At 37.2% G+C, this 24,118-nt stretch overlaps 1 protein-coding gene across 1 annotated transcript in view; it reads right to left on the reverse strand.

Moving 5' to 3' along the window:
* Nucleotides 1–24,118, reverse strand: part of PGM5 (phosphoglucomutase 5) — a 180,167-nt gene that overhangs the window by 141,953 nt on the left and 14,096 nt on the right. Inside the window, exons 2-6 of the mRNA XM_007969422.3 lie at nucleotides 16,548–16,710; nucleotides 10,382–10,528; nucleotides 7,347–7,472; nucleotides 3,183–3,373; nucleotides 2,437–2,591 (exon numbers count right to left, since the gene is read on the reverse strand). Coding sequence (XP_007967613.3) covers nucleotides 2,437–2,591; nucleotides 3,183–3,373; nucleotides 7,347–7,472; nucleotides 10,382–10,528; nucleotides 16,548–16,710 — 782 coding nt within the window. The remainder of the gene's footprint in view (nucleotides 1–2,436; nucleotides 2,592–3,182; nucleotides 3,374–7,346; nucleotides 7,473–10,381; nucleotides 10,529–16,547; nucleotides 16,711–24,118) is intronic.

Genomic DNA, 24,118 nt, shown 5'->3' on the forward strand with positions numbered 1-24,118 from the left:
ATTTAAAACTTCTGCTCATCAAAAGATACTAAGAAGAAGATTAAAAGTAGCCAGTTTCAGTGGCTCATTTCCATAATCCTAGCACTTTGGGAGGCTGAAGCAAGGAGACCACTTGAGGCCAGGAGTTTGAGACCAGCCTAGGCCTCAAACTCGTTTTTGTAGAAACGAGATCTAGTTTCTACAAAAAAATGCTTTTAAAATTAACTGGGTATGATGGCACACGTGTAGTCCTAGCTACTCAAGAGGCTGAGGTGGGTGGATTGCTTGAGTCCAGCAGTCAAAGTTTACAGTGAACTATGATCATGCCACTGCACTCCAGACTGGGCAACAGAGTGAGACCCTTTCTCTAAAATAAATAATTTTTATGTCATCTGAAACCAAGATCATACTCAAATTTTCCCTCAGTGTTCTCTTGTTGCCCAGGTTGGCATGCAATGCCATGGTCTCGGCTCACCGCAACCTCCTCCTCCAAGGTTCAAGTGATTCTCCCGCCTCAGCCTCCCAAGTAGCTGGGATTACAGGCATGCGACATCATGCCTGGCTAATTTGTCCCACAGAATCTCATTTTCTGGGTTTTGTGGTTATTTTCTCATGGTGTTGATTTATTTATAAGGTAAGATTTATTTTGTGGTTATTTTCTCATGGTGTTGATTTATTTATAAGGTAAGATTTATATACAGTGAAATGCAGCATCTTACAGGTACAATTCAATGAGTTTTGAAAAATGCATACATCCATGTAACCACCACCCAGATTAAGACAGAACATTCCCATCACCTCAGAATGTTTCCCTGTACCTTCTTCCTATCCCTCATAGGGTAAGATTGTCATAATTTCTATTGCCATATATATGTTTACCTGTTCTGAAACTTCATAGAAATGGAATTATATATTATGTACTTGTTACTGGCTTTTTATCATTTTATATATTTTTATTCATCCACACCCATAGCATGTGTCAGTATTTCATTCCTTCTTGTTATTGTGTAGTATATAAACGTGTAAACATATCACCATTTATTTTTGCAATTTCCTGTTGATGGACATTTGTGTTGTTTCCAATTATTAGCTATTATGAATCATGCAGCTATGTATCTTATTATACAGGTTTTTTGTGGACACATCTTAATTATTTTTGGGTAAATATTTAGGAATGGAACGCTGGTCAGATGTAAGCTCCATTTTACAAGAAACTGCCAAACTGTCTTTCATTTTACACTTGTTTGCAATGTATGAGAGTTCTGGTTGCTTCCTATCCTCATCAACATTTGGTGTGGGACTACAGGAATATGCCACCACACCTGGTTGATTAAAGAAAATTTTTTTGTAGAGACAGGGTCTTGCTGTGTTGCCCAGGCTGGTCTTGAATTCCTGGCCTCAAGTGATCCTCCCACCTCAGCCACTCAAAGCTCTAGGATTATAGGTGTGAGTCCCCACGCCTGGTCAAAATTTATTAATTGGTAGTTGGCGATTATTGATGGAAAAGAAAAAGCAGGTGACAAGCCATGTACCTTTTGATGTCTTTAGTATTATAAAAGGCAAATAAATTACATATGCATATATAATGTATATTATATTATGAATTTTAGTAATATGTGTATAATGTATATGTATAGAAAGAGATACAGTAAGTAATATAAATTTTTCTATTAACATAGGTAACCCAAGGAAGGGGTATGATGTTTACATTTTCTCATTTGTGTTTTCTAACTTTCCACCAGGTGCATATACTGTTTCTATAATAATATATGCTGTTTGAAAATGTCAGACTCTGAAATTCAATGTTTTATCATACAGGGTGATAGATGGGAGGGATGGATAGAGCAAGAAGAATGAAACCTAATAGGGTTAGTTAGAGCCCTACTGAGTGAATCTCTTGTTGGGTATTTTCCATGCACTGTCTCATTTCATTCTTACAATAAACCTATGAAGTATCATTTTTCTGTTTGTACAGAGCTAATAAGGCTGTAAGCTAGCATTTGAACATAATATAATCTGATCTCAAAACCCATGCTTTTTCCCTCACACTTATACATACATACTTTCAGGTTAATACATTTTTGTTGCTAAACATTTATGTAGTATTTACTATGTACCAGGCACCATGTTAAATGTTCTACATGAATCACCTCTTTTGTACTTCATAACAATCCATATAAAGATATTACCATTATTATCCACATTTTACAGATAAGAAAACTGAGGCACAGAGACTAAATAAGTCTGCTAAATTCCCACAGCTAGTAGGTGGCAGAACCGAGAATTAAGCTCAGGCCACCTGATTCTCCAGCTTCCACCCAGTACACTATACCATGTTCCCATGCTTTCAACACATTCCCAAATGGAGCAGGGGAGACTGAGTGCCAGCAACCAACAAAAGAGACATCGACGTCAAAGGTCTACCATAAAGTTTTTCATGGTGACATCCTTGCTTACCTGTCCAGGGCCATGCTGGTTGGCATACTCCTCCCAAACCCGCGGACCCCCATCTGACGGAAATACGGAATGCAAGGGAGGTTGGCAGCAATGATGGCCAGGGAGTCAGAAGGGCTCACAAAGAAGCCATTTTGGCCTAGGATCATATAACGGTCCTGTAGGAAGGAATGAGTAAAAATGATCAGACAGAAGCATCTGCTAGCAGCCCATTCCCATAATCATCACAATCCACTTTACTGCCATCTTATATTTAACAACCTAACAACTTGAACAAGGCCAAAGAGAGCATGGGAAACATTCTTCTAAATCTCTGAGTATCAAAGGCCCAGAATCTTGACACACCAGGAATATGTTCCACCTGTTGAAATGTGGCTCAAGCTTTAGAAGCCCCCACACTTAATTCTTTCTTTCTCCCAAATATAATAGAGAACACTGGTTCTTGCAGAAATAGCTATTTCTTAACTTGGCAATTTCAACAACACCAGCCATAAATAAAGATTTATTGAATAATATATATTTTTAAATAAACAACCTTTGTATGCCATAATGTAAATCTAGACCTCGGAAAAGTAATCGCTATTTAATTGCACTACTTAGTCATTAAAGAGAAGGGCAGATGCAGAGCCAGTTACGGCACACATGTCCCTTACATGTTAGCTCCAGATGTGTTCATTAATTCTCTGATTTCCAATTCATGGCTCATTATATGGTCAAAGTGTCAGCAGACAGAGAACTTTCCTACTTACCCCATCAGCATCAAATGCAGCTCCAAATCCATATTCTCCTCCTTTCATTGCTTCCAGAAGAGTCGTTGCATATGTCAGGTTTGGGTCAGGGTGCTGCCCTCCAAAGTCTTCCAGGGGAACACAGTTTATTGCAGAATTGGCTGGGGCCCCCAGTTCATCACACAGAACTTTTCTCACATAAGGTCCCATAACTAAAAATAGATACACAGCAATATTAAATATTTGCAGAAACTTCTCCCCAGAGTATTTTGTTCTGAATAGTATAGGAAATACAATTTAATAACTCAGAAGAAAAATATAAATTTATAATCTTTTTAAAGACAAAATAGAGAATGATATTTGCTTGAACTACTATTTATTGAGCATCTACTATGTGCCAGTTACTGTGGTAGGAATACAGAAGATGTATTCAATCATCTAGTTACATAAATTTTTTCTCCCAAAACTTTTCTAAAAAGTTGCCAGAAAGAAATCAGCTACGTAATAATGATTCATTGTTGCTTTTCATGTATTAAGAGCTTTAGCTGAACATACGCAAAAGTATTAAAGGGCTCTAGCAATGTTCTTTGTCTCTGCAATCATTTGGACTCTGCCAAGTATATAATTAAACACTATAAACCACTGAAGCATATAAAAACAAGCACATTTTACCAAAATACATGCCAAGGAATAGTATTTTCCAGTTCAATGAACATTATGGAGTGACTAACATAGAGCTGCTCTGCTAGGAAATGAAGGGATCATGTTGAAGGGGTGCAAAGCACATAGTTTCTACATTCCTGGGCTTGTAATCTAGTAGTGGGATGAGTAAAAGTTGCAGATGAATGACTGCAGTGGTAAGACTAAACAATGCACATTGATGAAATAATTATATCCAATGGCTTAAGAGAAGCAATAACCACACATAAGGCTTCAAGAAAGAAGCAGCATTTCTGGTGGAACTTGAAGGAATAATATAAAGTTGACAAGGATTTGGGTTTGGAATGGGAAGCCCATCTAAACAGAAGGAACATTATGAGCAAGGGAACAGAGCCTGAGGTAGAACATAGGGCATATTTGGGGAACAGCATATAATCCTCCCAACTGAAATATCTGAAAGATACTGCTTTCCACTTATTTTCCATCAATACAACACAAAATCCTCCAATAGTGAACATCTCTTGATTGTGCCTGCCCAGTACACATTTCCTCTTCCTGTGGATACAGCATTTGCAATTTCTATTGGAGAAAAACTCCCTTCCCCATATCTCAGCTCATGGGGTCTGGGTATGGCTAAATCCCACCTCCCCAAGGCTAAGGAGGCGACCTAGGTCTGCCCAATCAGTGTCCTCCATCTCCTAGCCAGAGTAATTGATTCAAAGATAGACATACAGTATAAACCAGGCAATGAGGCTGAAACCCAGAAACATTGCTCATACTGTTTGGAAAAAGCAGCAAAGCTGTCTTCCCTGTAGGCCAGATCATGCTAAGGCAAGAACCTGGAAGTTCTTTTCCTGAGGAATATGATCAGCCCAACAAGAAAGAACAGAACAGCCTAGCCAGAAGCCTTTAGAGTAAAGCCCATGGAGAAGACCTACAGCAGGCTCAGAGCTCCCAGCAGATTTTTAGTGCCTCATTCTTAAATACGCCAGGAAGCCAAGGATCACCAAAATTTTGAGGAATGTATTTGAGATGAGGTGAAAATAAACAAAAAGTAAAGAGAAATCTGAAGGAAACAAAAATTATACAGGGAGAATAAAACTTTAAAATATATATCAGTAATACCCTAATATAGATTAACAAAATAGAGTAGAATGGCTAAAATGGAAAAGACTGACAGTACCAAGTATTGGTGAAGATACAGATAAATTGGAGCCCTCATACACTGCCAGTGGTGCAAATGGTACAGGTATTTTGGAAAACGGTTTGGTCATTTCTTATAAAAGTAAACATACACGTATCATATGACTCGGCAATCCCATTCCTAGCTGTTTACCCAAGACAAATGAAAACATACAGACTTGTTCACTAATGTTCACAGTATCTTTCTTTGTAATAGCCAACAACTAGAAGAAAAAGAAACCTAATTTTCATCAACCAGTGAATGGATAAGCAAATTGTAGTATATCAACCACACAATGAAATTGTACTCAGCAGTAACAAGGAACAACTACTGATATATGCAACACCAAGAATGTGTATCAAAATTATTATGCTGAGTGAAAGAAGCTTGAAGCAAAAGGCGACATATTGTAGGCTTCTATTTATATAACTTTCTGGAAAACGCAAAACCATGGGGGCGGAAAGCAGATGAGTGGTTGCCAGGGGCTGGGGATAAGGGGAGAGGTTTGACCTCAAAGGGCTGCAAAAAACTCTTTGGGGTGATGGAAATGTTCTATCTTGATTGTGATAGTGGTTACATGACTGTATATGTTGGTCAAACCTTATCAAACTGTATACCTACCTGGAGTAAATTTACTGTATATAAATTATACCTCAGTAAACCTAAGTTTAAAAAGATATGGTATCCATGAAACATAACTAGGATGCTATTATTAAAAGAGAGAATCTTTGGAAAATACAAACAAAAGTTTTGGGAAATTAAAAATATAATGGTAGAACTGAAGGACTGGAAGATAAAGTCAAGGAAATTTCCCAGAAAGTAGAACAAAATAAAGAGATGAAAAATTGGGGAGGAGAAGGGGAAATAGAATAATTAAAGATCAGTTCAGTAGGAACAATAATCAAAATGGTTACTAAATAGCAATTCAAAAACTTTTCCAGAGTTAAAGGGCACAAGTGTTCAGACTGAGAGGGTCCATCAGGTGTCCAACATGATAAAGATAGAGTCCCACACTAAGATCCATTATTGTAAAACAGAGGAACACTGGAGACAAGTCAAAGGTCCTAAAAGCTTCCAGAGAAGAAAAAGGAAGACAATGGATTAAAAATCAGAACAGCTTTGAATTTCTCAAGTTTAATATAATAGCTATAACACAGTGGAGCAATGCCGTCGAACTTCTGAAGGAAAATAATATCCAACTTAGATTTCCATATCAGTCAAATATTAATCAAGAGCAAGTGTAGAATAAAATATATACAATATTTTATTGTATATATTTTAAATATATGATACTTTTCAGGTATACAATACTCAAAATATTTACCTACCATGAGCTTTCTCTCACAGAGTTCCTGGAGAACATGTTCCTCCAAAATGTAGGAGGAAATCAAGGTGTCAGACAGAGAAACCAGGGAACAGGACATTCAACATAAGAGATGTGTAAAAAGAATTACTACCATGACGATAAAGGGAGATTCCATGATGGCAGCATGCTCAGAAAGCAACCAGTGCAGAGTGGGGCAGATCAAAGTCTCCAGGAAAATGAAGTGAAGGGAGATTTAGACACTGGGGGAGAGCTTGAGGATTAAGAGTGGTAAATATACTTGATTAAAACCAAGCAATGAGAAAACAAGACAATTGCTATTTCCAAGGAAACCAAAAACTTGTACTGTAAAGGAAATATAATTATAGCATATTGCATGGCTCAGCTGTGTTGTGGTAATGTAAACACTAGATACTGATCTTACCAAACTGATTATATAATTAGGGAAGCATGCTTGGATTCCCTAACTGGTGGGTGGAGAGGGTGGGTGGAGAGGTAGGTGGTGGGTGGAGAGGGTGAAAAAGAGCTGCAGCTCCAGTTTCCATAGTATGAAATCAGTAATGCTCAAAACTGAAAAATCAACAAGAGTCTGTATATTCATAATATTTAATGATAGGGAGACAAATACAAAAAAGAAACAGCTGAAAAAATTGAAAAACTTTAACTCTGGAAGGTAAATGGGGGAAGACAGGAGTTGGGTACAGATTTTTTCATAATAAATCTTGAACTACTTGACTGTTTAAACTATGCCATGCATATGATCAAATAAATAACAGTTTTAGTATACTGCACACTCAAACATGCATAACCTCAAACTCATTTGTTCAACTTTTGTTTTCGTTTACATCCAAAGACAGAAATAAGGGTCCTGAAGTTTTCCAGAACATTCCAAACATCTGAACATACACATGTTGTGTTAATATCTATGAATCCAACTTTCCTCGTAACCTCTGAAACCCAACAGGTGTAGAGGTCTCAATATTTCCTGCCCACTGATTGGAGAAAACCACAAGCTTACCTCCATGCATTGCATCAATGCGAATCTTCAGTTGGCTGGGCCCAGTCAGCAAACTCTTGATGGCATGAAAGTCAAAGATGGTCCGAAGGAGGTTGAGATAAATATCCACTGGGTCCACTATCTCCACTAAAGGTAGAAAAACAAAGGAAAATGTCATTGACTGTACCCATGAAAGATACTTGGAAGCATAAAAAGGATCACTACCTTAACAGCATGAAATTCTGATCACAAGCCCATCATATCCCTACACATGATGTGGGAAGTAAAGTGCCCATTTGTTGACGAAAATCACAAATTAAGGCACAATCAAGATACTACAAACTTTTCAAGTGCTCAGTGGGTATAAATGATACCAAGTTATAAATTCTTCTTTGCAAGGAAAAAATCAACCACAAGAATAAAGATAAAAATGTGCCCTGTTACTCCTGCCCCCAGTTCCCCGCCCCCCAAAAATGCACACAGCAAACATCTCAATGTTTAGAGGCATTTTGGCATATCCAGTTGCCTTTCCTGTGGGGGCTGGCCAAAGACTGACTCAGCTGGTATGAAACAAATCAGCAAGTGACCTCAGTAGTGACCCCTATTTTCCAAATGCCATTGTGCCTTCCAGATTCGAGTGCAGAATTGGTGATGAATATATTCCTGAGTTTGCATGAAATCTCATTCATGCCCAATCTCCACCCAATTTCCAGGTGAATGGCAAATATCTAGAAATTCTCATTAAACACAAATGCTCTCCAGCTTCTAGCACCACCCAGTAACCAGGAATCCAAAAAGTTTTATTCACGGATTTGACATACCAAAAAGCTCAGAATACATTTTTCATACTTGTCAATCAGTATATAACTAACGCTCAGAAAGTACTTGTCCAAGAAGTAGTAAATCAATTCTTTACGTGCTAAAATTTGTCTAGAAGCCCTGCTTTTTAAAATTCATAGCCAAATTTTGAAACTTAGGTATATTGTTTTCAGATTTTTCAAATACATACTACTTTGAAACCCTGAAATACTTTTAAACTTGTACTGAAGATACTACCAATCTGCTTTCAATAATTTTTAGTAAATCCAGGTGTGATATTTAATGGATGAGATCTTAATGTACCATATAATATTATCCCTTCATCTGATCAAATACATATCTAAAAATATTTTTTCTTGCACTTAAGTCAATGTAATCTATGTGTCCATTCAAATATAATTATATTTGTAACATGGGTACTTTTTAATTATCTTTTTACATGAGGAGCATAATAATCTATAAAGTAATTAAAAATTAATCTGTATAAAGTATACACCTAACAATGGTTAAAATGATAAATTTTGTTATGTATATTTTACCACCATAAAAAAATTAATCTGTAAGACAAAAGGTTATGTCCTGAGTACTTTGTAAGTTTTACTCACTCTACATTATAGGATAATATTTTTGACAATTTCTTTCTGGCTCTTCAATTCTTAAACCACTTGCCTAAATTCATTTGGTATTTTTAATAGGCAACACACAGTACCAAACAAATGTGAAAAATGAGGGAGCAAGAAGTCAGGAAAAATTGAAAGTTTACATCAATTAGTTCATGCTCTTGACACTTCAAAGTGAAATGCAAAGGAATTATTTCTACTTAACACAAGCTTTGCTCAACACTTGAACCAGCAAGAATACAGCACATAAATTATCCCAAACGATTATCTCCAAATTCTCGGAAGCCAAGGAATCCCTCTACCCACCTCCTGGTATCAGTAACATTTTAGAAAATTCATGCAACTAGCAATGTGGCTGCAGCAATGAGCCTGAATGAGAGCTCACTAAGATTTGAGTCTCTTGGACAACTATAAAAATTGTGAAGGTACCAAAAATAAGCCCAGTCCTTCTAACCTTATGTAATCAGCATATTGAAATCATTTTGCTTAATATAATGTACGCCTTGCCTTCAATTGTCCAGTCATCCCATGCGTGTGCACGCATATGCCTGCGCATTCTCCCAGCTAGATTAGCAAAAGCAGGCACTCTTGCTTCCAGTTAATATCATGGCTCTCTGTAAATTTGTGCTCATTACCTAAGCAAACAACTGACTCAAAACTTCTCAAGAAAGACTTGGTAACATTGGGCCAATACTGTGACCCCCACACAATCCATTTAAAGCTTTTCTCTGTCCCTAAAATATCACATGGACACAAACCAGGTATTTCATCTTTTAGGCTAAGTTAAATTACTTCTAAAATGAGGACACCATCTTAATACAAACTGTATTCAAATTTATAGTAGCACTAAAAAAATAAAACGTGTTAGATCTATTGCTATTTTATGCCTTCTAGGAAAAAGCAATAGGATAAAATATAAGGGGGAAAATGATATACACACACGTTATTAATGTTGTCATATGGTTTAAAATTAATCTATAAAATAAAAAAACTATCGTCTGAGTACTGTAGAAGTTATATTTGCTTTACAATATAAGATAATAGTTTTGACAATCTCATTTTGGTTCTTTAATTTTTGAATCACTTGCCTAAATATATTTGGTAGTTACTGAATTCCTTTGTAAAATCTCCTAACACAGTGCTTGGCATAGGGTAGGTGATCAATAATTGTGCATTCAATAAACTGACGTACAATTATTCCAAGCTTGGTTATGGCTTGGAAAAGAAACTCCTACCTTTCATGAGAAATTTAATAACCCCACTGACTTGTTAGGTTCCTTCTTAGCTAAGGCATTCCAGCATCTTCACCTTAATTGCTTAGACAAGTTTTGGCAATTCACAGCCTATTCTTGGAATGTTATAATGAAGTCAACCATAAAATTTTTCCTATATTGAAAATGATACCAAGTTTGGGAAGTGGTTTTTGAGAGTTTCCAGTTCTGAATATCTCGGTTGCTCTCATGTCTTCTCTCTACACCACATTAAGTTTACACATATTTATCAAGAGTCACCCCTGAGATTGACAATGCAATAATTTTCATGAGTGTGCTTCCCTACAGAAACCAGTCAGCCCCATCCACGTGGTTACTCTGACTGCTTCAAAATAAAACCTGTTACCTCTGAATGGCTTGAATTTGTTCTCTAGGTCAAATTCTTGTCTTCCTAGTCGAGATAGGTCAATTCGGAGATCAGGACATATAGCATATTCCTCAATCGTTTTGCTGATTTGGTAGATTTTGTCTGAGACAACATCAGGTGCAGGACCTAAAATTTGAACACCAAAAATACACGTTTTTAAAAGTCTCATGAATTTCAAACAGAAAAATGTTACCATCCTCCTCCACCAGGCAGAGAAAGATTCATTTGTTCTCTAAACAATGATCAATGGTTCACAGTTCTATTAGCCTTGACATTTCTTATACTGTACTCATCCACCTTGGGGGAAATTTGGTCAGTCTCACCTGTTCTATGTAGACTAACAACCCATATGTTTGTTTATTTGTTTTAATCCACTTCTAAGTAGTGACACATCTTTCCTAAAAATAGTTTCACACCTGCCAGGGAAACCTGGTTACGTAATCAGCTTTATTCAGGATATGAGACACAAACAGGATATGCATTTGACAGAAGTGAGGGATTCCAGATTTACACTGCAGCTTCCCCAGTGCACCTAGAAGAGGAAACTATGCTTTCTCCTGCTGCCTAATTGATGTGTGAGCTTAGCAGGGTAAGTTAATTATTTTCCCCAACTCACAATCTCTAGTCACTTCCCAGTTTCTAAAATGAAGCTCAACTAAAAATAAATGATGCATTTCCTCAAAAGGCTAAATTGGCAAGTAGTATTAGACTTAAATTGAACATGAAATCAATACTTGTTCACCTTTTGGGATTTTGCTTTTTTTTTTTACCTTGTATATCTCAATGCAAGCCATTTTAGATTTTTGTTTTTTTGCAACAAGATTGAAAAACAAATAAGTAGATTGAAAGATCTAAAGTATAAATAATTGACAGATGTATAGCTTTCTGTATGCATCTTACTTGTCAACTATACTGTAACTTTCTACTGAACAAAAATTGTTTCTTGATTTTTAAAACATCTCAGTCCTTAGAACTGCATTGTCCAATACAACACAATAAAAGTTACTAGTAACATTTAGCTGTTGAGCACTTAAAATGTGGCTAGTCGAAGTGTGCTGTAATTGTAAATACACACCAAATTTCGAAGAGTTAGTAGAAAATGCAATAGATTGCATTAATAATTTTTATATTGATGACATGGTATAATAATATTTTAGATATAGTAGTTTAAATAAAATACAATGTGAAGTTCACTTGTTTCTTTTCCCTTTTTTAATGTAGCTACTAAAAATTTAAAGTATGTATGTAACTCATAACATTTTTCTCTTGGACAGCGCTGCCTTAGAGTGTAGCACCATCACCGTATTCCAACAAATGCTCATAAAAAAGAACAGCAATAGTCCTAGTTTAGTAAGTGGGAGAGAAGACAGCCCAGAAGATTTTACCAACAATTTTCTTGTTGTGTGGGAAAAGTGAAGACCTCAAAGAAATAAACATAGCCCTTTGCTTCACTCCTTACCATTTTTTACCCTTCACGAAACTTAAAGAATAGGTAGTCTTGTTTAGTTTTTGCATTATTTTATGCTTGCCAGATTACAGAATGCATGAATATCTCCCTCCACTCCCTACACCCCAGGCACCACACTATGTTTTTGGCTGTGTCCATCATTTTCAAGTCCCTGAGTTTTAATGCCAAAGCACACTGGTTTCCAAAAGTAAAGCAAGTACTGTCTCTCTAGATAGTTGTCTATGATGCCGTTTAACCATCCATGTTGATAATTTCAGAGTTCATCAACAACTTCTGAATTCCTTGCCAATTTCTAAGTTCTCTGATGTATATCTTCCACTCCAACGACTTTCATCATATGTATACCAAAAATATGTACAATTATAACATATATTAAAATAATTGTGTTTTAAAGGATACAGCAAATCTACAAGGACTCATATAAAAATAAATTTTAAAATGTTAAAAAAGAATACCCAAACAGAGATTTTAAAGTGCATAAAATAAATGAAAAATTGAAAAAGCTTTTTAATTTGAGGTAGTCCCATTTATTTGTTTTTGCTTTTGTAGCCTGAGCTTTTGATGTGATATCCAAGAAATCATTGCCAAGGCCAATGTTCAATAACTTTTTCCCTATGTTCTCTTCTAGGATTTTTATGGTTTCAGATCTTACATTTAGGTCTTTTATTCATTTGGAGTTTATTTCTGTGTATAGTATAAAATAAGGGTCAAATTTCATTCTTTCACATTTTTGTTTTCCCAGGCACCATTTATTGAAGAGGTTTTTTTCTTTCTTCATTATATTCTCTTGGTGTCCTGGTCCAAAATTAGTTGACTATATACGTTTTGATTTATTTCTGGGCTCTCTATTCTATTCCATTGGTCTATGTTTCTGTTTTTATGCCAGTATCATACTATTTTGTTTTTACTTTAGCTTTGTAATAATATAATTTTAAACCAGCAATTGTGGTACCTCCAACTTTTTTTCCTCAGCAATGCTTTGATTTTTTGTGGCTCCATACAAATTTTAGTATTGCTTTTCTTTTTCCATGAAGAATGTTATTGAAATTTTGATAGGGGTTGTGTTAAATCTGTATATTGTTTTGGGTAGTATGAATGTTTTAATAATATTAATGTTTTTTGATCCATGATCAATGACCACAGGATATCTTTCTATTTATTTGTGTCTTGTTCAATCTCTTTCATCAATGTTTTATAGTTTTCAGTATACATTCACCTCCTTGGTTAAATTTATTCCTAAGTATTTTTTTGATGCTATCATAAATGGAATTGTTTTGATTATTTTCAGCTGGGTCATTATTTATGTATAGAAATGCTACTGGTGTTTGTATGTTGATTTTGTATCCGGCAACTTACTGAATTGATTTATTAGTTCTAAAAATTTGTGTGTGTGTGTCTGTGTGTGTGTGTGTGAGATCTTTGGAATTTTCTGTATTTAGGATTCTATTGCCTATAAATAGACATTATTTTACTTTCTCCTTTCCAATTTGGATGAGTTTTATTTATTTTTCTTGTCTGATTGCTCTTGCTAGTACTTCCAATACCATGTTGAATAGAAATAGCAAGAGTGGGCATCCCTGCCATGTACTAAATAGTGGAAAAGTTTTCAGTTGTCCCCAGTTGATTATGTTAGCTGTGGGTTTCTTCAAAATGGCCTTTGTTATGTTGAGAAACTTTCCTTCTATACCTAAAGTGTTAAGAGTTTTTGTCAAGAAAGAATGCTGAACTTTGCCAAATGCCTTTCCCGTACCAATTGAGATGATCATATGGTTTTTATCTTTCATTCTGTTTAGCCAGTCTTGCATGTCAGGGATAAATCCCACTTGGTCTTGATCCATAATTTCTTTGATGTGTTGTTGAATTTAATTTTCATCAATATTTATTAGAGATATTGGCCTATGGTTTTCTTTCCTTACAATATGTTTGTCTGGCTTAGGTTTCAAGGTGATGCTGGCCTCATAAAATGTGTTTGGAAGTATTCCCTGTAACTCTATTTTTTGGAAGAGTCTAAGAAGTATTGGTAATAATTATTCTTTGAATGTTTGATAAAATTCAGCCATGAAGCCATCTGGTCCTAGGCTTTTCTATTTTGGAAAGTTTTTAATCACTTCTTCAATTTTTTATTTGTTGTTGGAGTGTTCAAACTTTGTTTCAACCCAATTCAATCTTGAAAGGTTATTTTTTCTAGAAATTTATCCATTTCTCCTAGGTTCTCCAATTTGTTGGCATAAAATTGTTCATAATAATCCCTTATGACCATTTTCATTTCTGAGGTATCTATTGCAGTGTCTCCACTTTCATTTCTATTTATTTGAGTCAGCTTTTTTTTAGTGAGTCTGGCTAGGAGTTTGTAGATTTTATTTTTTCAAAGAACCAACTTTTGATTTTATTTATATTTTCTAGTTTTTCTGTACTACATTTTATTAACTTCTGTTCTGATCTTCATTATTTCCTTCCTTTTGCTCACTTTGAGTTTAGTTTGTTCTTTCTTTAGCTCCTTGGGGCATAATGTTAGTCTATTTATTTAGATCTTTTTCCTTTTTTAATGTAGGCATTTATTGCTATAAACTCTCTTAGAACTGACTTTGCCACATACTGTAGGTTTTGATACATTGTGTTTCCATTGTCATTAATCTCAAAATATTTTTTAATTTCCCTCTTGATTTCTTCTTTGACCCATCTTTGACCCATTAGCTCGTCATAAACATGTTGTTTAATTTCCACATATTTGTAAATTTTCCAAGATTCCTCCTGTTATTGATGTTTAGCTTCATACCATTGTGGTTGGAAACAATACTAGACATGATTTCAATCTTTTTGAATTTGTCAAGATTTATTTTGTAGCCTAACATATAGTCTATCATAGAGAATGTTCTATGTATGCTAGAGAAGAATGTATATTCTGCTGTTGTTGGATGAAAAGTTCTATATAGGTCTGGTAGGTCCATTTGGTCTAACGTATAGTTCAAATTTAGTGTTGTCTTGTTTTTTGTCTGGTTGATCTCTCCATTGTTGCAAGTGGGGTACTGAAGTCCCCTATTAGTGTTATATTGCTGTATATTTCTTCCTTCATGTCCATTAATATTTGCTTTACATATTTAAGTGCTTCAATGTTGGATGCATATATATTTAAAATTGTTTATGTCCTCTTGATAAGTTGACCTCTTTATCATTAAATCATGACCTTCTTTGTCTCTTGGAACAGCTTTTACTGGAAGCCTGTTTTATCTGAGATAAGTATAGGCATCTCTGCTCTCTTTTGGTAACTCTTTTCATGGAATATCTCCTTCTATCCCTTTACTTTCAGTATATACCTATTCTTAAAGTTTAAAAATGGGTCTCTTGTAAGGCAGCATCTAGTTGGATCTCATTTTTGATTCACTCAGCCATTCTATATCTTTTGATTGGAGAGTTTAACCCATGTACAAGCAAGGTTATTATTGATAAATACTCCTGCCATTTTGCTAATTGTTTTCTGGTTACTTTGTAGATAATTTGTTCCCTTATTCCTCGATTGTTGTCTACCTTTGTGGTTTGGTGGTTTAGTTTTCTGCTTTGTGGTTATAATGTTGTGGTTTTTAAAAAATATTCAACATGAACACACTTTGTTTGGATAATGTGTAAAACGTCTGCAAGGAGGGATAGATAAGTTTTCCCTTCAGAATGCACTGTTTTGCCTGGGATCAGGAATAATTTATAATGGTAACTGTTGCTGGTTAAAATTTGGCTCCTACCCACATTCATGCAAACTCAGTGTTCTAGATTAAAAGAGATTTAAGAGATTTGCCAAGCAAATGCATGGTCCTTAGATGTATCCTGATTTGAATAAAACAGCTATAAATAATAATAATGTTATTTTGGGGATTATTGAAAGTTTTGACTATAGATTAGTTTTCAGGTGGTATCGGAGAATTAGCATTATTATTGTTAGGTATGTTAACATGGCCATGCAGCAATATGTCTTTCTTTTTAAGAGAGGCATACAAAAATATTCGGGTGTGAAATGTTCTTATGCTATAATTTGCCTTAAAATTCTTCAGAAAAAAAGATAAGCAAAATAGAAAAACAAGATAATGGGTACATGTTATCTATTTCTTATTCTCCCTATTTTTGTGTGTTCAATTTTTTAAAAAAATTTACCCTCATACGTATATTCCACCCCCTTCACTAAGGACCCCCAAACTATAAATTGCTGTAAGTAAAAGAAAAAGTGAAATAATTCTACGATTTTGAGAGAATGTCAACACTGTAGGAAAATGAAAGCCCAGGATTTGGGCTAAAAGTCATTAATCTGACCCTGATCAACCCTGTGGCCTTCAGCAGTAACTCAGCCTCTCAGGCCTTTGATTTGTTCATGTGTAAAATGAGGGTCATTGTCATTCAGACAACGACCTTCAGGGTATGTTTTAATTTTAACATTCAGAGTCCTTCCATATCAGATAAGCATCAACTATTCAGTTGTTTGTGTTGAGGAGTACAGGGGACCAACAGACTCCCCAAATGGGTTCATGAGCCCGTTATGCCACTTCTTTGTTGGATTACTTCGGGCACCTCACTAAATTTTTCTGAGCCTGGTCCTCTTCACCTTGTTTGTCTATCATCAAAGGGTCACTGTAAGACTATAATAATATAAGAGGAAAGAAATCGTGATTATTAAGCACATTCTGAACCACATACCTCCATTGGCAACATTAAACTTCACTCCAAACTCACCCCCTGGTCCTCCAGGGCAGTGGCTGGCTGTTAGAATGATTCCACCAGCTGCCTTGATCTTCCTGATAATGCAGGAGACGGCAGGTGTCGACAAGATTCCATTCTGTCCAATAATCAGTCGTCCAATCTAAACCATCCCAAAAAAAATAAAATAAAATCAATCCAGTTGCTTGGGATTAAAGGCATTTCAACAGGAAAGTGCCCCAGGCTCTGTTAACATACAGCCAATCTCTTGACAAAAGGAACAGAGTGGGCTTTAGATTAGGGGAGGCAGAGTAGGGGGAGCTCTGACATTGTCTCTCCTTTCTAATGTCTCTAAGACCATTTGGGGCACCCACATCTAGTAGTCAATTATTAACCTGTAAATAGGATATGCTTCATTGATCTTCAGTAGTTTGAAACATCTGCTTTTGATAACTGAGGGATTAACTTGAATCACACAAGAAGTTCTTAGTTTGGTACTGACTCAGAAACTATGCCTGTACACATGCCAGAGATTACAAGAAAAAAAAAAAAAAAAATGGAGTGCTTCTCTGCTTCTTCTGCTTCCTCTAACTTAGAACAAGCTCAGAAAGCAAGGGGACTGATTTACTACAACCTCATCATCTGTAGGCATGTTTTAACTGTAATCTTCAGGGATGACTGTTCTCCTGAAAGTAGGAATTCTCTTTCTGCTGTTAAGTGACAGCATGTGCTGGAGGCATTGGAGAAATTACCCAGTCATGCTAAGCAGAGATCTGGAGGTCCATCTGTGGATGCAACCAGATTCTTTCTAGAGCTACAAAACTGACTTTTTAAAAAGTCAGCAACACAGCCCTGAAGAACATTTATTGCTACACTTTGTTTTAAAATTGGATTCAATATCATCCAATCTAGTAGTTCTCAGTATTTCTACAAAATAGAATCCCTTATGAAGCTTTTTTAAATCCCAGTACTCAGACTACATTCCAGACTGATTATATTGCGATCTCAAGAGCCCAGCATTAGTAGTGTTAAAACTCCACAGGTGATTCCAATGTTCAGCCAAGCTTGGTAATCAAGCCCCCTTGTTACTCAAAGGGCTGGCAGCATGGGCATCACCTGCGAGCTTGATAGAACTGCAGAACCTCAGCTGGGTGTGGTGACTCACACCTGAAATCCCAGCACTTTGTGAGGCTGAGGTGGGCAGATCACCTGAGGTCGAGTTCGAGACCAGCCTGGCCAACATGGTGAAACCCTATTGCTACTAAAAATACAAAAATTAGCTGAGCATGGTGGTGCACGCCTGTAGTCCCAGTTACTCTGGAGGCTGAGGCGAGAGAATCGCTTGAACCTGTGAACCAAGATGGAACCGCTGCACTCCAGCCTGGGCTATGGAGCGAGAAGGAAAGGACAGGAAATGAAAGGACAGGACAGGACAGGACAGGAAAGGACAGGACAGGACAGGAAAGGAAAGGAAAAGAGGAAGGAAGGAAAAGAAAGAGGAAGGAAAGAAGGAAAGAGAAAGAAAAAGAGAGAAAAAGAAAGAGAAAGAAAGAGAGAAGAGAGAAGAAAGAAAGAGAAAGAGAAAGAGAGAATACCGAACCTCAAGGACCACCCAAGGCCTACTGAATAAGAACCTGTATTTTAATAAGATCCTCTCCTCTCTTTCCAGATAATTCATTTGATAAGTACTGATATAACCCACAAACCAAAATAAACTTTAACATACAGTCCAACAGCAAAGTTGCCCTGGCACCATCATTGCTAGAGGTCAGTCACCGACCAAATATAACAATCAGCGAGATCAGGGGAAAAAAAGATACAGAAGAGATTACACACACACACACACACACACACACACACATCCCCCCCACCAAAACAAAAGCTCAAAAGCAAAGCGGTCTTGGGATGATTTAGTATGGAAATCCACAAGATCCCCAGGCTACATATTTTCAAGTAGAGGAGACAGATTATAAACAAATAGACAATAATAATAATAGTTACTAGTGGGGTACATATTAGAAATTAGACTGCTGTAATAGAGAATAAAGGATGTCAATTTTAATAATAACATAATAATAATAGCTAAGGGAGCTTAGATTTTATTCTAAGTACAACTGGAATTCATTGAAAGGTTTTAAACAGTGGAAGTGACCTGACTGCATTTTTAAACATCATGGGCTGAGCAGCCCAAATGGTCCTATTAAAAAGTAAGTCACATCAAGTCACTAAAACAGTCCAATAGCTTTCCTTGTCCCCCACCAACTCAAAACAAAGCCAAAGTCTTCACTATAGTCTACAAGGCCCTACATAATCTGACCTCCATCACCTACCATTCTCCACTGCCCTCCCGCCCTCACTCTTCTGTTCCAGCCACAACAGAACAGAAGAGCTATTCCTCAAACACACCAAACAGGATCCCGCCTCAGGGCCCTTGCATTTTCTTTTTCCTCTGCTAAGAATACTTGCCCAGATATTAACATACCTGTCCTCTAACATCCTTTGGGTTTCTGTTTCAATGTAAACTAATCAGAAACAGCACCCTTGACAGCCCTATATTATACTATAGCCAGAAGTCCCTAACTTTTCTATTGTTTCCTATTTCCTTCACCCTGCTATAAATTTTCTGGATCACACATATTGCCATCTAATATTTTCCATATTATTTATTTTCTCACAGTATGTAAGGCCCAAGGACTTTTTTTTTCACTGCTATATCCCAAGAACCTAAAACAAATCTGGCATGTGGTAAGTGTACAATAAATACTTGTTGAATTAATGAATGCAGAATAATGAATGAATGATGAATGGCTTCTCTGGGAGAAATACCTTGAAGTGGGGCAAGAGCAGAAAGAGGAAGATCAGATGGGAGACTTTTCAAGTCGAGTGTTGACAGAGTCTTGGGCTAGGCTAGAGCCCACAGAAATGAAAATTAGTCATTTAGTTTGAGATATATTTTTGGAAGGAGGATGAACAGAATATGAGGTGGACTGAAATATGGAAGAGACGGGCTGTGGTAAACAACCTCCAAAATGGCCCCAGTGGTCCTTGCCTTTTGGCATTTGTGCCTTTGTGTGGTCCCCTCCCACAATGAATGGTGCAGATCTGGGTAATCAGTATATATTGCAGAAGTAATTGTGTGTGACTTCCGTGGTGAGGCCATAAATGGCATGGACACTTCTGCCCTGCTCTCTTGGACGGCTCTTTTTGGGAGAGGCCAGCTGCTATGTCATGAAGACCCTCAAGAAGCCCTGTGAAGATGAAGCAAGGCCGGCCAACAACAGCCAGCACCATCTTGCAGCCAAGGGACTGAGCCATCTCACAGTGGATCCTCCAGCCCCCGCCAAGCCTTCATACCACCAAACCCATACCAACATGTAACTGTCACTTCATGTGAGTCCTCAAGCCAGAATACCCATCTCCTATCTCATAGAAATGATGAGAGATAATAAATATATGTGCTCACACATATTACCATCTAATTTTCTACATTATATGTTTATTTCTCCACTGTATATAAGACCCAAGGACTTTTTTTTTTTTCACTGCTATATCCCAAGAACCTAGAACAAACCTGGCATATGGTAAGTATACAATAAATATCTGTTGAATTAATGGGAAAAAATGAATGATTAATGGTTGCTCTGGGAAAAATACCTTGAAGAGTGGCAGGAGCGGAAGGAGGAAGATCAGATGGGAGGCTAACAGCCAGCACCACCTTGCCAGCCAAGTGACTGAGCCATATTGCAGTGGATCCTCCAGACCCCATCAAGCCCCAACTAAGCCACTAAGTTTCATGGTAATTTCTTACACTGCAATAAATAACTAATATAGGAGCAGTGAGAAAAGGAGTCAAGAATAATCTCAGCTTTCTACCTTTCATAACTTAATGGATAGTGGTGCTATTAATCAAGTCAGGAAAGAGAAAGGACAATAATTACCCCCATATTATTATCCAAAGTCATGATAAATTATTTTCCATATGGTCTTGCTAAAATTTATGTAGTCATTCAACTCATTTTATTGAGTATCTACCAGGAAACAGGTAATATGGATGAACCTTCTGATATAGAACTGAATATAATTTAGCCACTGCCCTCAAGTAATAAGTCTGAAGAATCAAGAATCTGAAAAATATTGTAATTTTTGTTCAAAATTTTCTCTCGGCCATTTAAAGGGAAAATTATGAAGATTGTATAGTGGTGACAGACTAGGATAGTAGTCCACAAAAACTTAGGATGTGCTTTCATAGCGCAGAGTCGATGCTGAGGAACAGCTGCCCAGCCAGGGGCTACATTTTCTAACCCACCCTTGCATCTAGGTGTGGCCACATGGTGCATTTGGACAATGGGTGATAAACTAGTATGAGAATGAGAACAGAAGTAATGTGTGTTTCTTCTAGGCTGAGGATATTAGAAAACAGATATATCATCTCTACACTGCTTATTTCTCTTCCTACAGATTCAGTACAGGTAATCATGTGGCTCTAGGCAATGCCAGAGTCACAAGGAAGGAAGGAACCTGGGTCCCAATCCCATTTGGTAGACAAGAGTCTTTGCCCACCAGGGACATCCTCATTGGACTATTGTGTGAGTGAGAAATAATGTTCTATTGTTTTTAAGGCAATAAAAATTGCCTACATTTCAGGTTTATTTATTACAACCACCCGCATTTTTTTAAGCAGTAGCGAAAGAAACATAAGCAATAGTTTAATGCTAAATCAAAAATATCAAATGCAAAATTATTTTATGCTATTATAGTATAAAATTATGCCCACTTTGGGGCAAGGACTTAGGAAAATGCAGAACTAAACATGTAAAGTTTGTTAAGTATGAGAGATTATAAATTTTTATCTTATTAAATTTCAGTTATTTTTGAAAAGGCAATATGCATTCTGTTTAAGAAGGTTAAAGTGAGTAATTACACTTGAATAAAGTTTCAACCTGAAATATTTTAGTTATAATTGGAGAATTAACAGAAGATTAAATTCTAGATATACGGAAATTTTACCTATGTGAGATCTGCTCATTAACCCATCAATACCAGAGAGAAGAGGTATTGCTGGATGTTGTCCTATCATCTGAGGGATAAGTACTGGAGGAGATGTGAGAGTGGGTGATGGGGCTTCTAAGGTAAGACACAGAAAATTGTGAAGATATTTGTATCCCATATGGACACTCACCAAATGGTGACCTAGGCAGAGGAGGATTTTAATAATAGGATGACCAGTTCTGTGGATGTCAATAAGTGTCTTTCCCCCAGCCATTCCTGTCATTGTCCAATGGGCTCATGAGCAAAGTGGCTGATACGGTTTAGATGTTTGTCTCCTCCAAATCTCATGTTGAAATGTAATCCCCAGTGTTGGAGGTAGGGCCCAGCGGGTGGTGTTTGGATCATGGGGGCAAATCCCTCACGAATGGTTTATCATCATGCCCTTGGTGATAAGTGTATTCTCACTCTGAGTTCACATGAGATCTGCTTGTTTAAAAGTATGTGGACCTTCTCTTTTGTTCTCTTGCTCCCACTCCTGCTGTGTGATATGCCTGCTCCTACTTTGTCATCCACCTTGAATAAAAGCTCCTTAGGCCTCACCAGAAGTCAAGCAGATGCTGGCACCAGGCTTGTACAGCCTTCAGAACCATGAACTAACTAAACTTCTTTTCTTTATAAATTACCCAGCCTCAGGTATTTCTTTATAGCAATGCAAGAATGGTCTAATACCATGGCCGTCATGGCAGGGATGAAGGCTATGCACGGGCTCAACAACATGGACTTTCACTCACCAAGGCTGACCTGGCTATGGCCACTGCAGAGTGCCTACTCTACCAGCAGCAGGGACCAACACTGAGTCTTCTTATGGTACCATTCCCCAAGTGATCAGCCAGCTACCTCGTAGCAGATTGGTTAATTTGGGCCACTTCCATCACGGAAGGTGCAGCACTTTGTACTTAGTAGAATAGACACAAAGAAGAGGAGATATGAAGACCAATGCAAAGATTGGAGTGATGCAGCCACAAACCCAGGAAGCCAAGGAATGTATTCTGCTGCCAGAAGCTGGAAGAGGCAGGGAACAGATTCCCCCTAGAGTATCTACAGAGTGTGGCCATGCCGATAGCTTAATTTTGACTTCTGGCCTCCAGAACTGTGAGAGAAGTGGTTTTAAACCACAAAATATGTGGTAATTTGTTATGGAAGTCCTAGGAAATGCATGCAAAATTTGCAACCTAACACAAAGTTTGTATTAGCTTCACAAGGCTGCTATAACAAATTGCCATAAACTTAGTGGCTAAAGGCAATTAAAATTTATTCCCTTATATTTCTGGAAGCCAGAAGTTCAAAATCAAGGTGTCAGCAGGGGCCTGCCTCATCAAAAGGCTCTAGGGGAGGATCCTTCCTTGCCTCTTCCAGTTTCTGATGGCTCCACATATTTCTGAGCTTGTGTTCACATTACTCCAATCTCTGCCTCTGTTTTCATGTCACTTTCTTCTCTGTGTGTCTATGTCTTCTCTTCTGTTCACCTCTCTCTGCCAATTATCCCAGGATAAATGTCATCAGAAAAGGTATGGCTTTCAAGATATAATCATTGATAAAAAGAAAGATAACTTTTGGAAGCCCTTTTGTATAAAGAAAAAGCACTCAACTTGAAGTTAAAAGGCATAGGTATGAGTCTTGACTCTACCCCTGACATAGGATCATTTAACTTCTCTGAGGCTCTATGTCTTTATCTGAAAAGCCAAGAAAGAAGAGGATTGCTAAAATCCACCGAAGATCAGATTCTACAAACAAAAATTCTTTGTTAAATTAACTATGACACAAATTATTCTATTGTCTTCCCCAAATCCCACAACCCGCTCCAACATTTAAAATTCATCTTTAGATAGCAGATTATCACTTAAACTACCATTTGACTCTCTGAAAAAGTTCTAGAAATACTATCCTCTGTCAATGCAGCAGACCGCTACCTTTCAAGGAAAAAATGGTTTACTTAACATAATTAGCCTTAGTTTTGTTTACAGCATTGAAGCAAGCAATATCTGACTTTCATTCCCCAGTGAAATCCAGACCACAGCCCAGGGAGGACCAAGCCATGGCATTCTGCTGCTCCCCACTGAATGTCCCACACCATAGGGTCTGGCTTTGGCTGGAAGAAGGGCAACTTCACCCAGTCCTCCAGAAGGTACACACACCCAGGTAGATGTTACTGCCACTAAGGGGCATTTCCTTCAACTCCCACATGGAAAAGGGGGCAAGGTGGACCCTAGTCCACTGTAACTCACACACACACACAGGAGGCACACAGATACACATCCCAGGATCCACATCTATCACATATACGAACATTATCACACAGACCCTGCAGACACATCTGTGAGGCATATGCATTCCCAAACACACAGACAGACTCAGGATGAATGTGTTCCTACCCAGCCATGACTTCTAAAATGCTTGAGGAAATGAACACATAGTAGAAAGGAGTGTGCAATTATTTCCCATGATGCCATTGCTTAAGAACTCTTTATGTCTGTCCTTCTAATGGCACCAATGCCTCCCATCAAGCCTTAAACCTCACCTAA

This window comes from Chlorocebus sabaeus, chromosome 12, assembly GCF_047675955.1.
Source record: "Chlorocebus sabaeus isolate Y175 chromosome 12, mChlSab1.0.hap1, whole genome shotgun sequence".
Classification (NCBI taxonomy): Eukaryota; Metazoa; Chordata; class Mammalia; order Primates; family Cercopithecidae; genus Chlorocebus; species Chlorocebus sabaeus.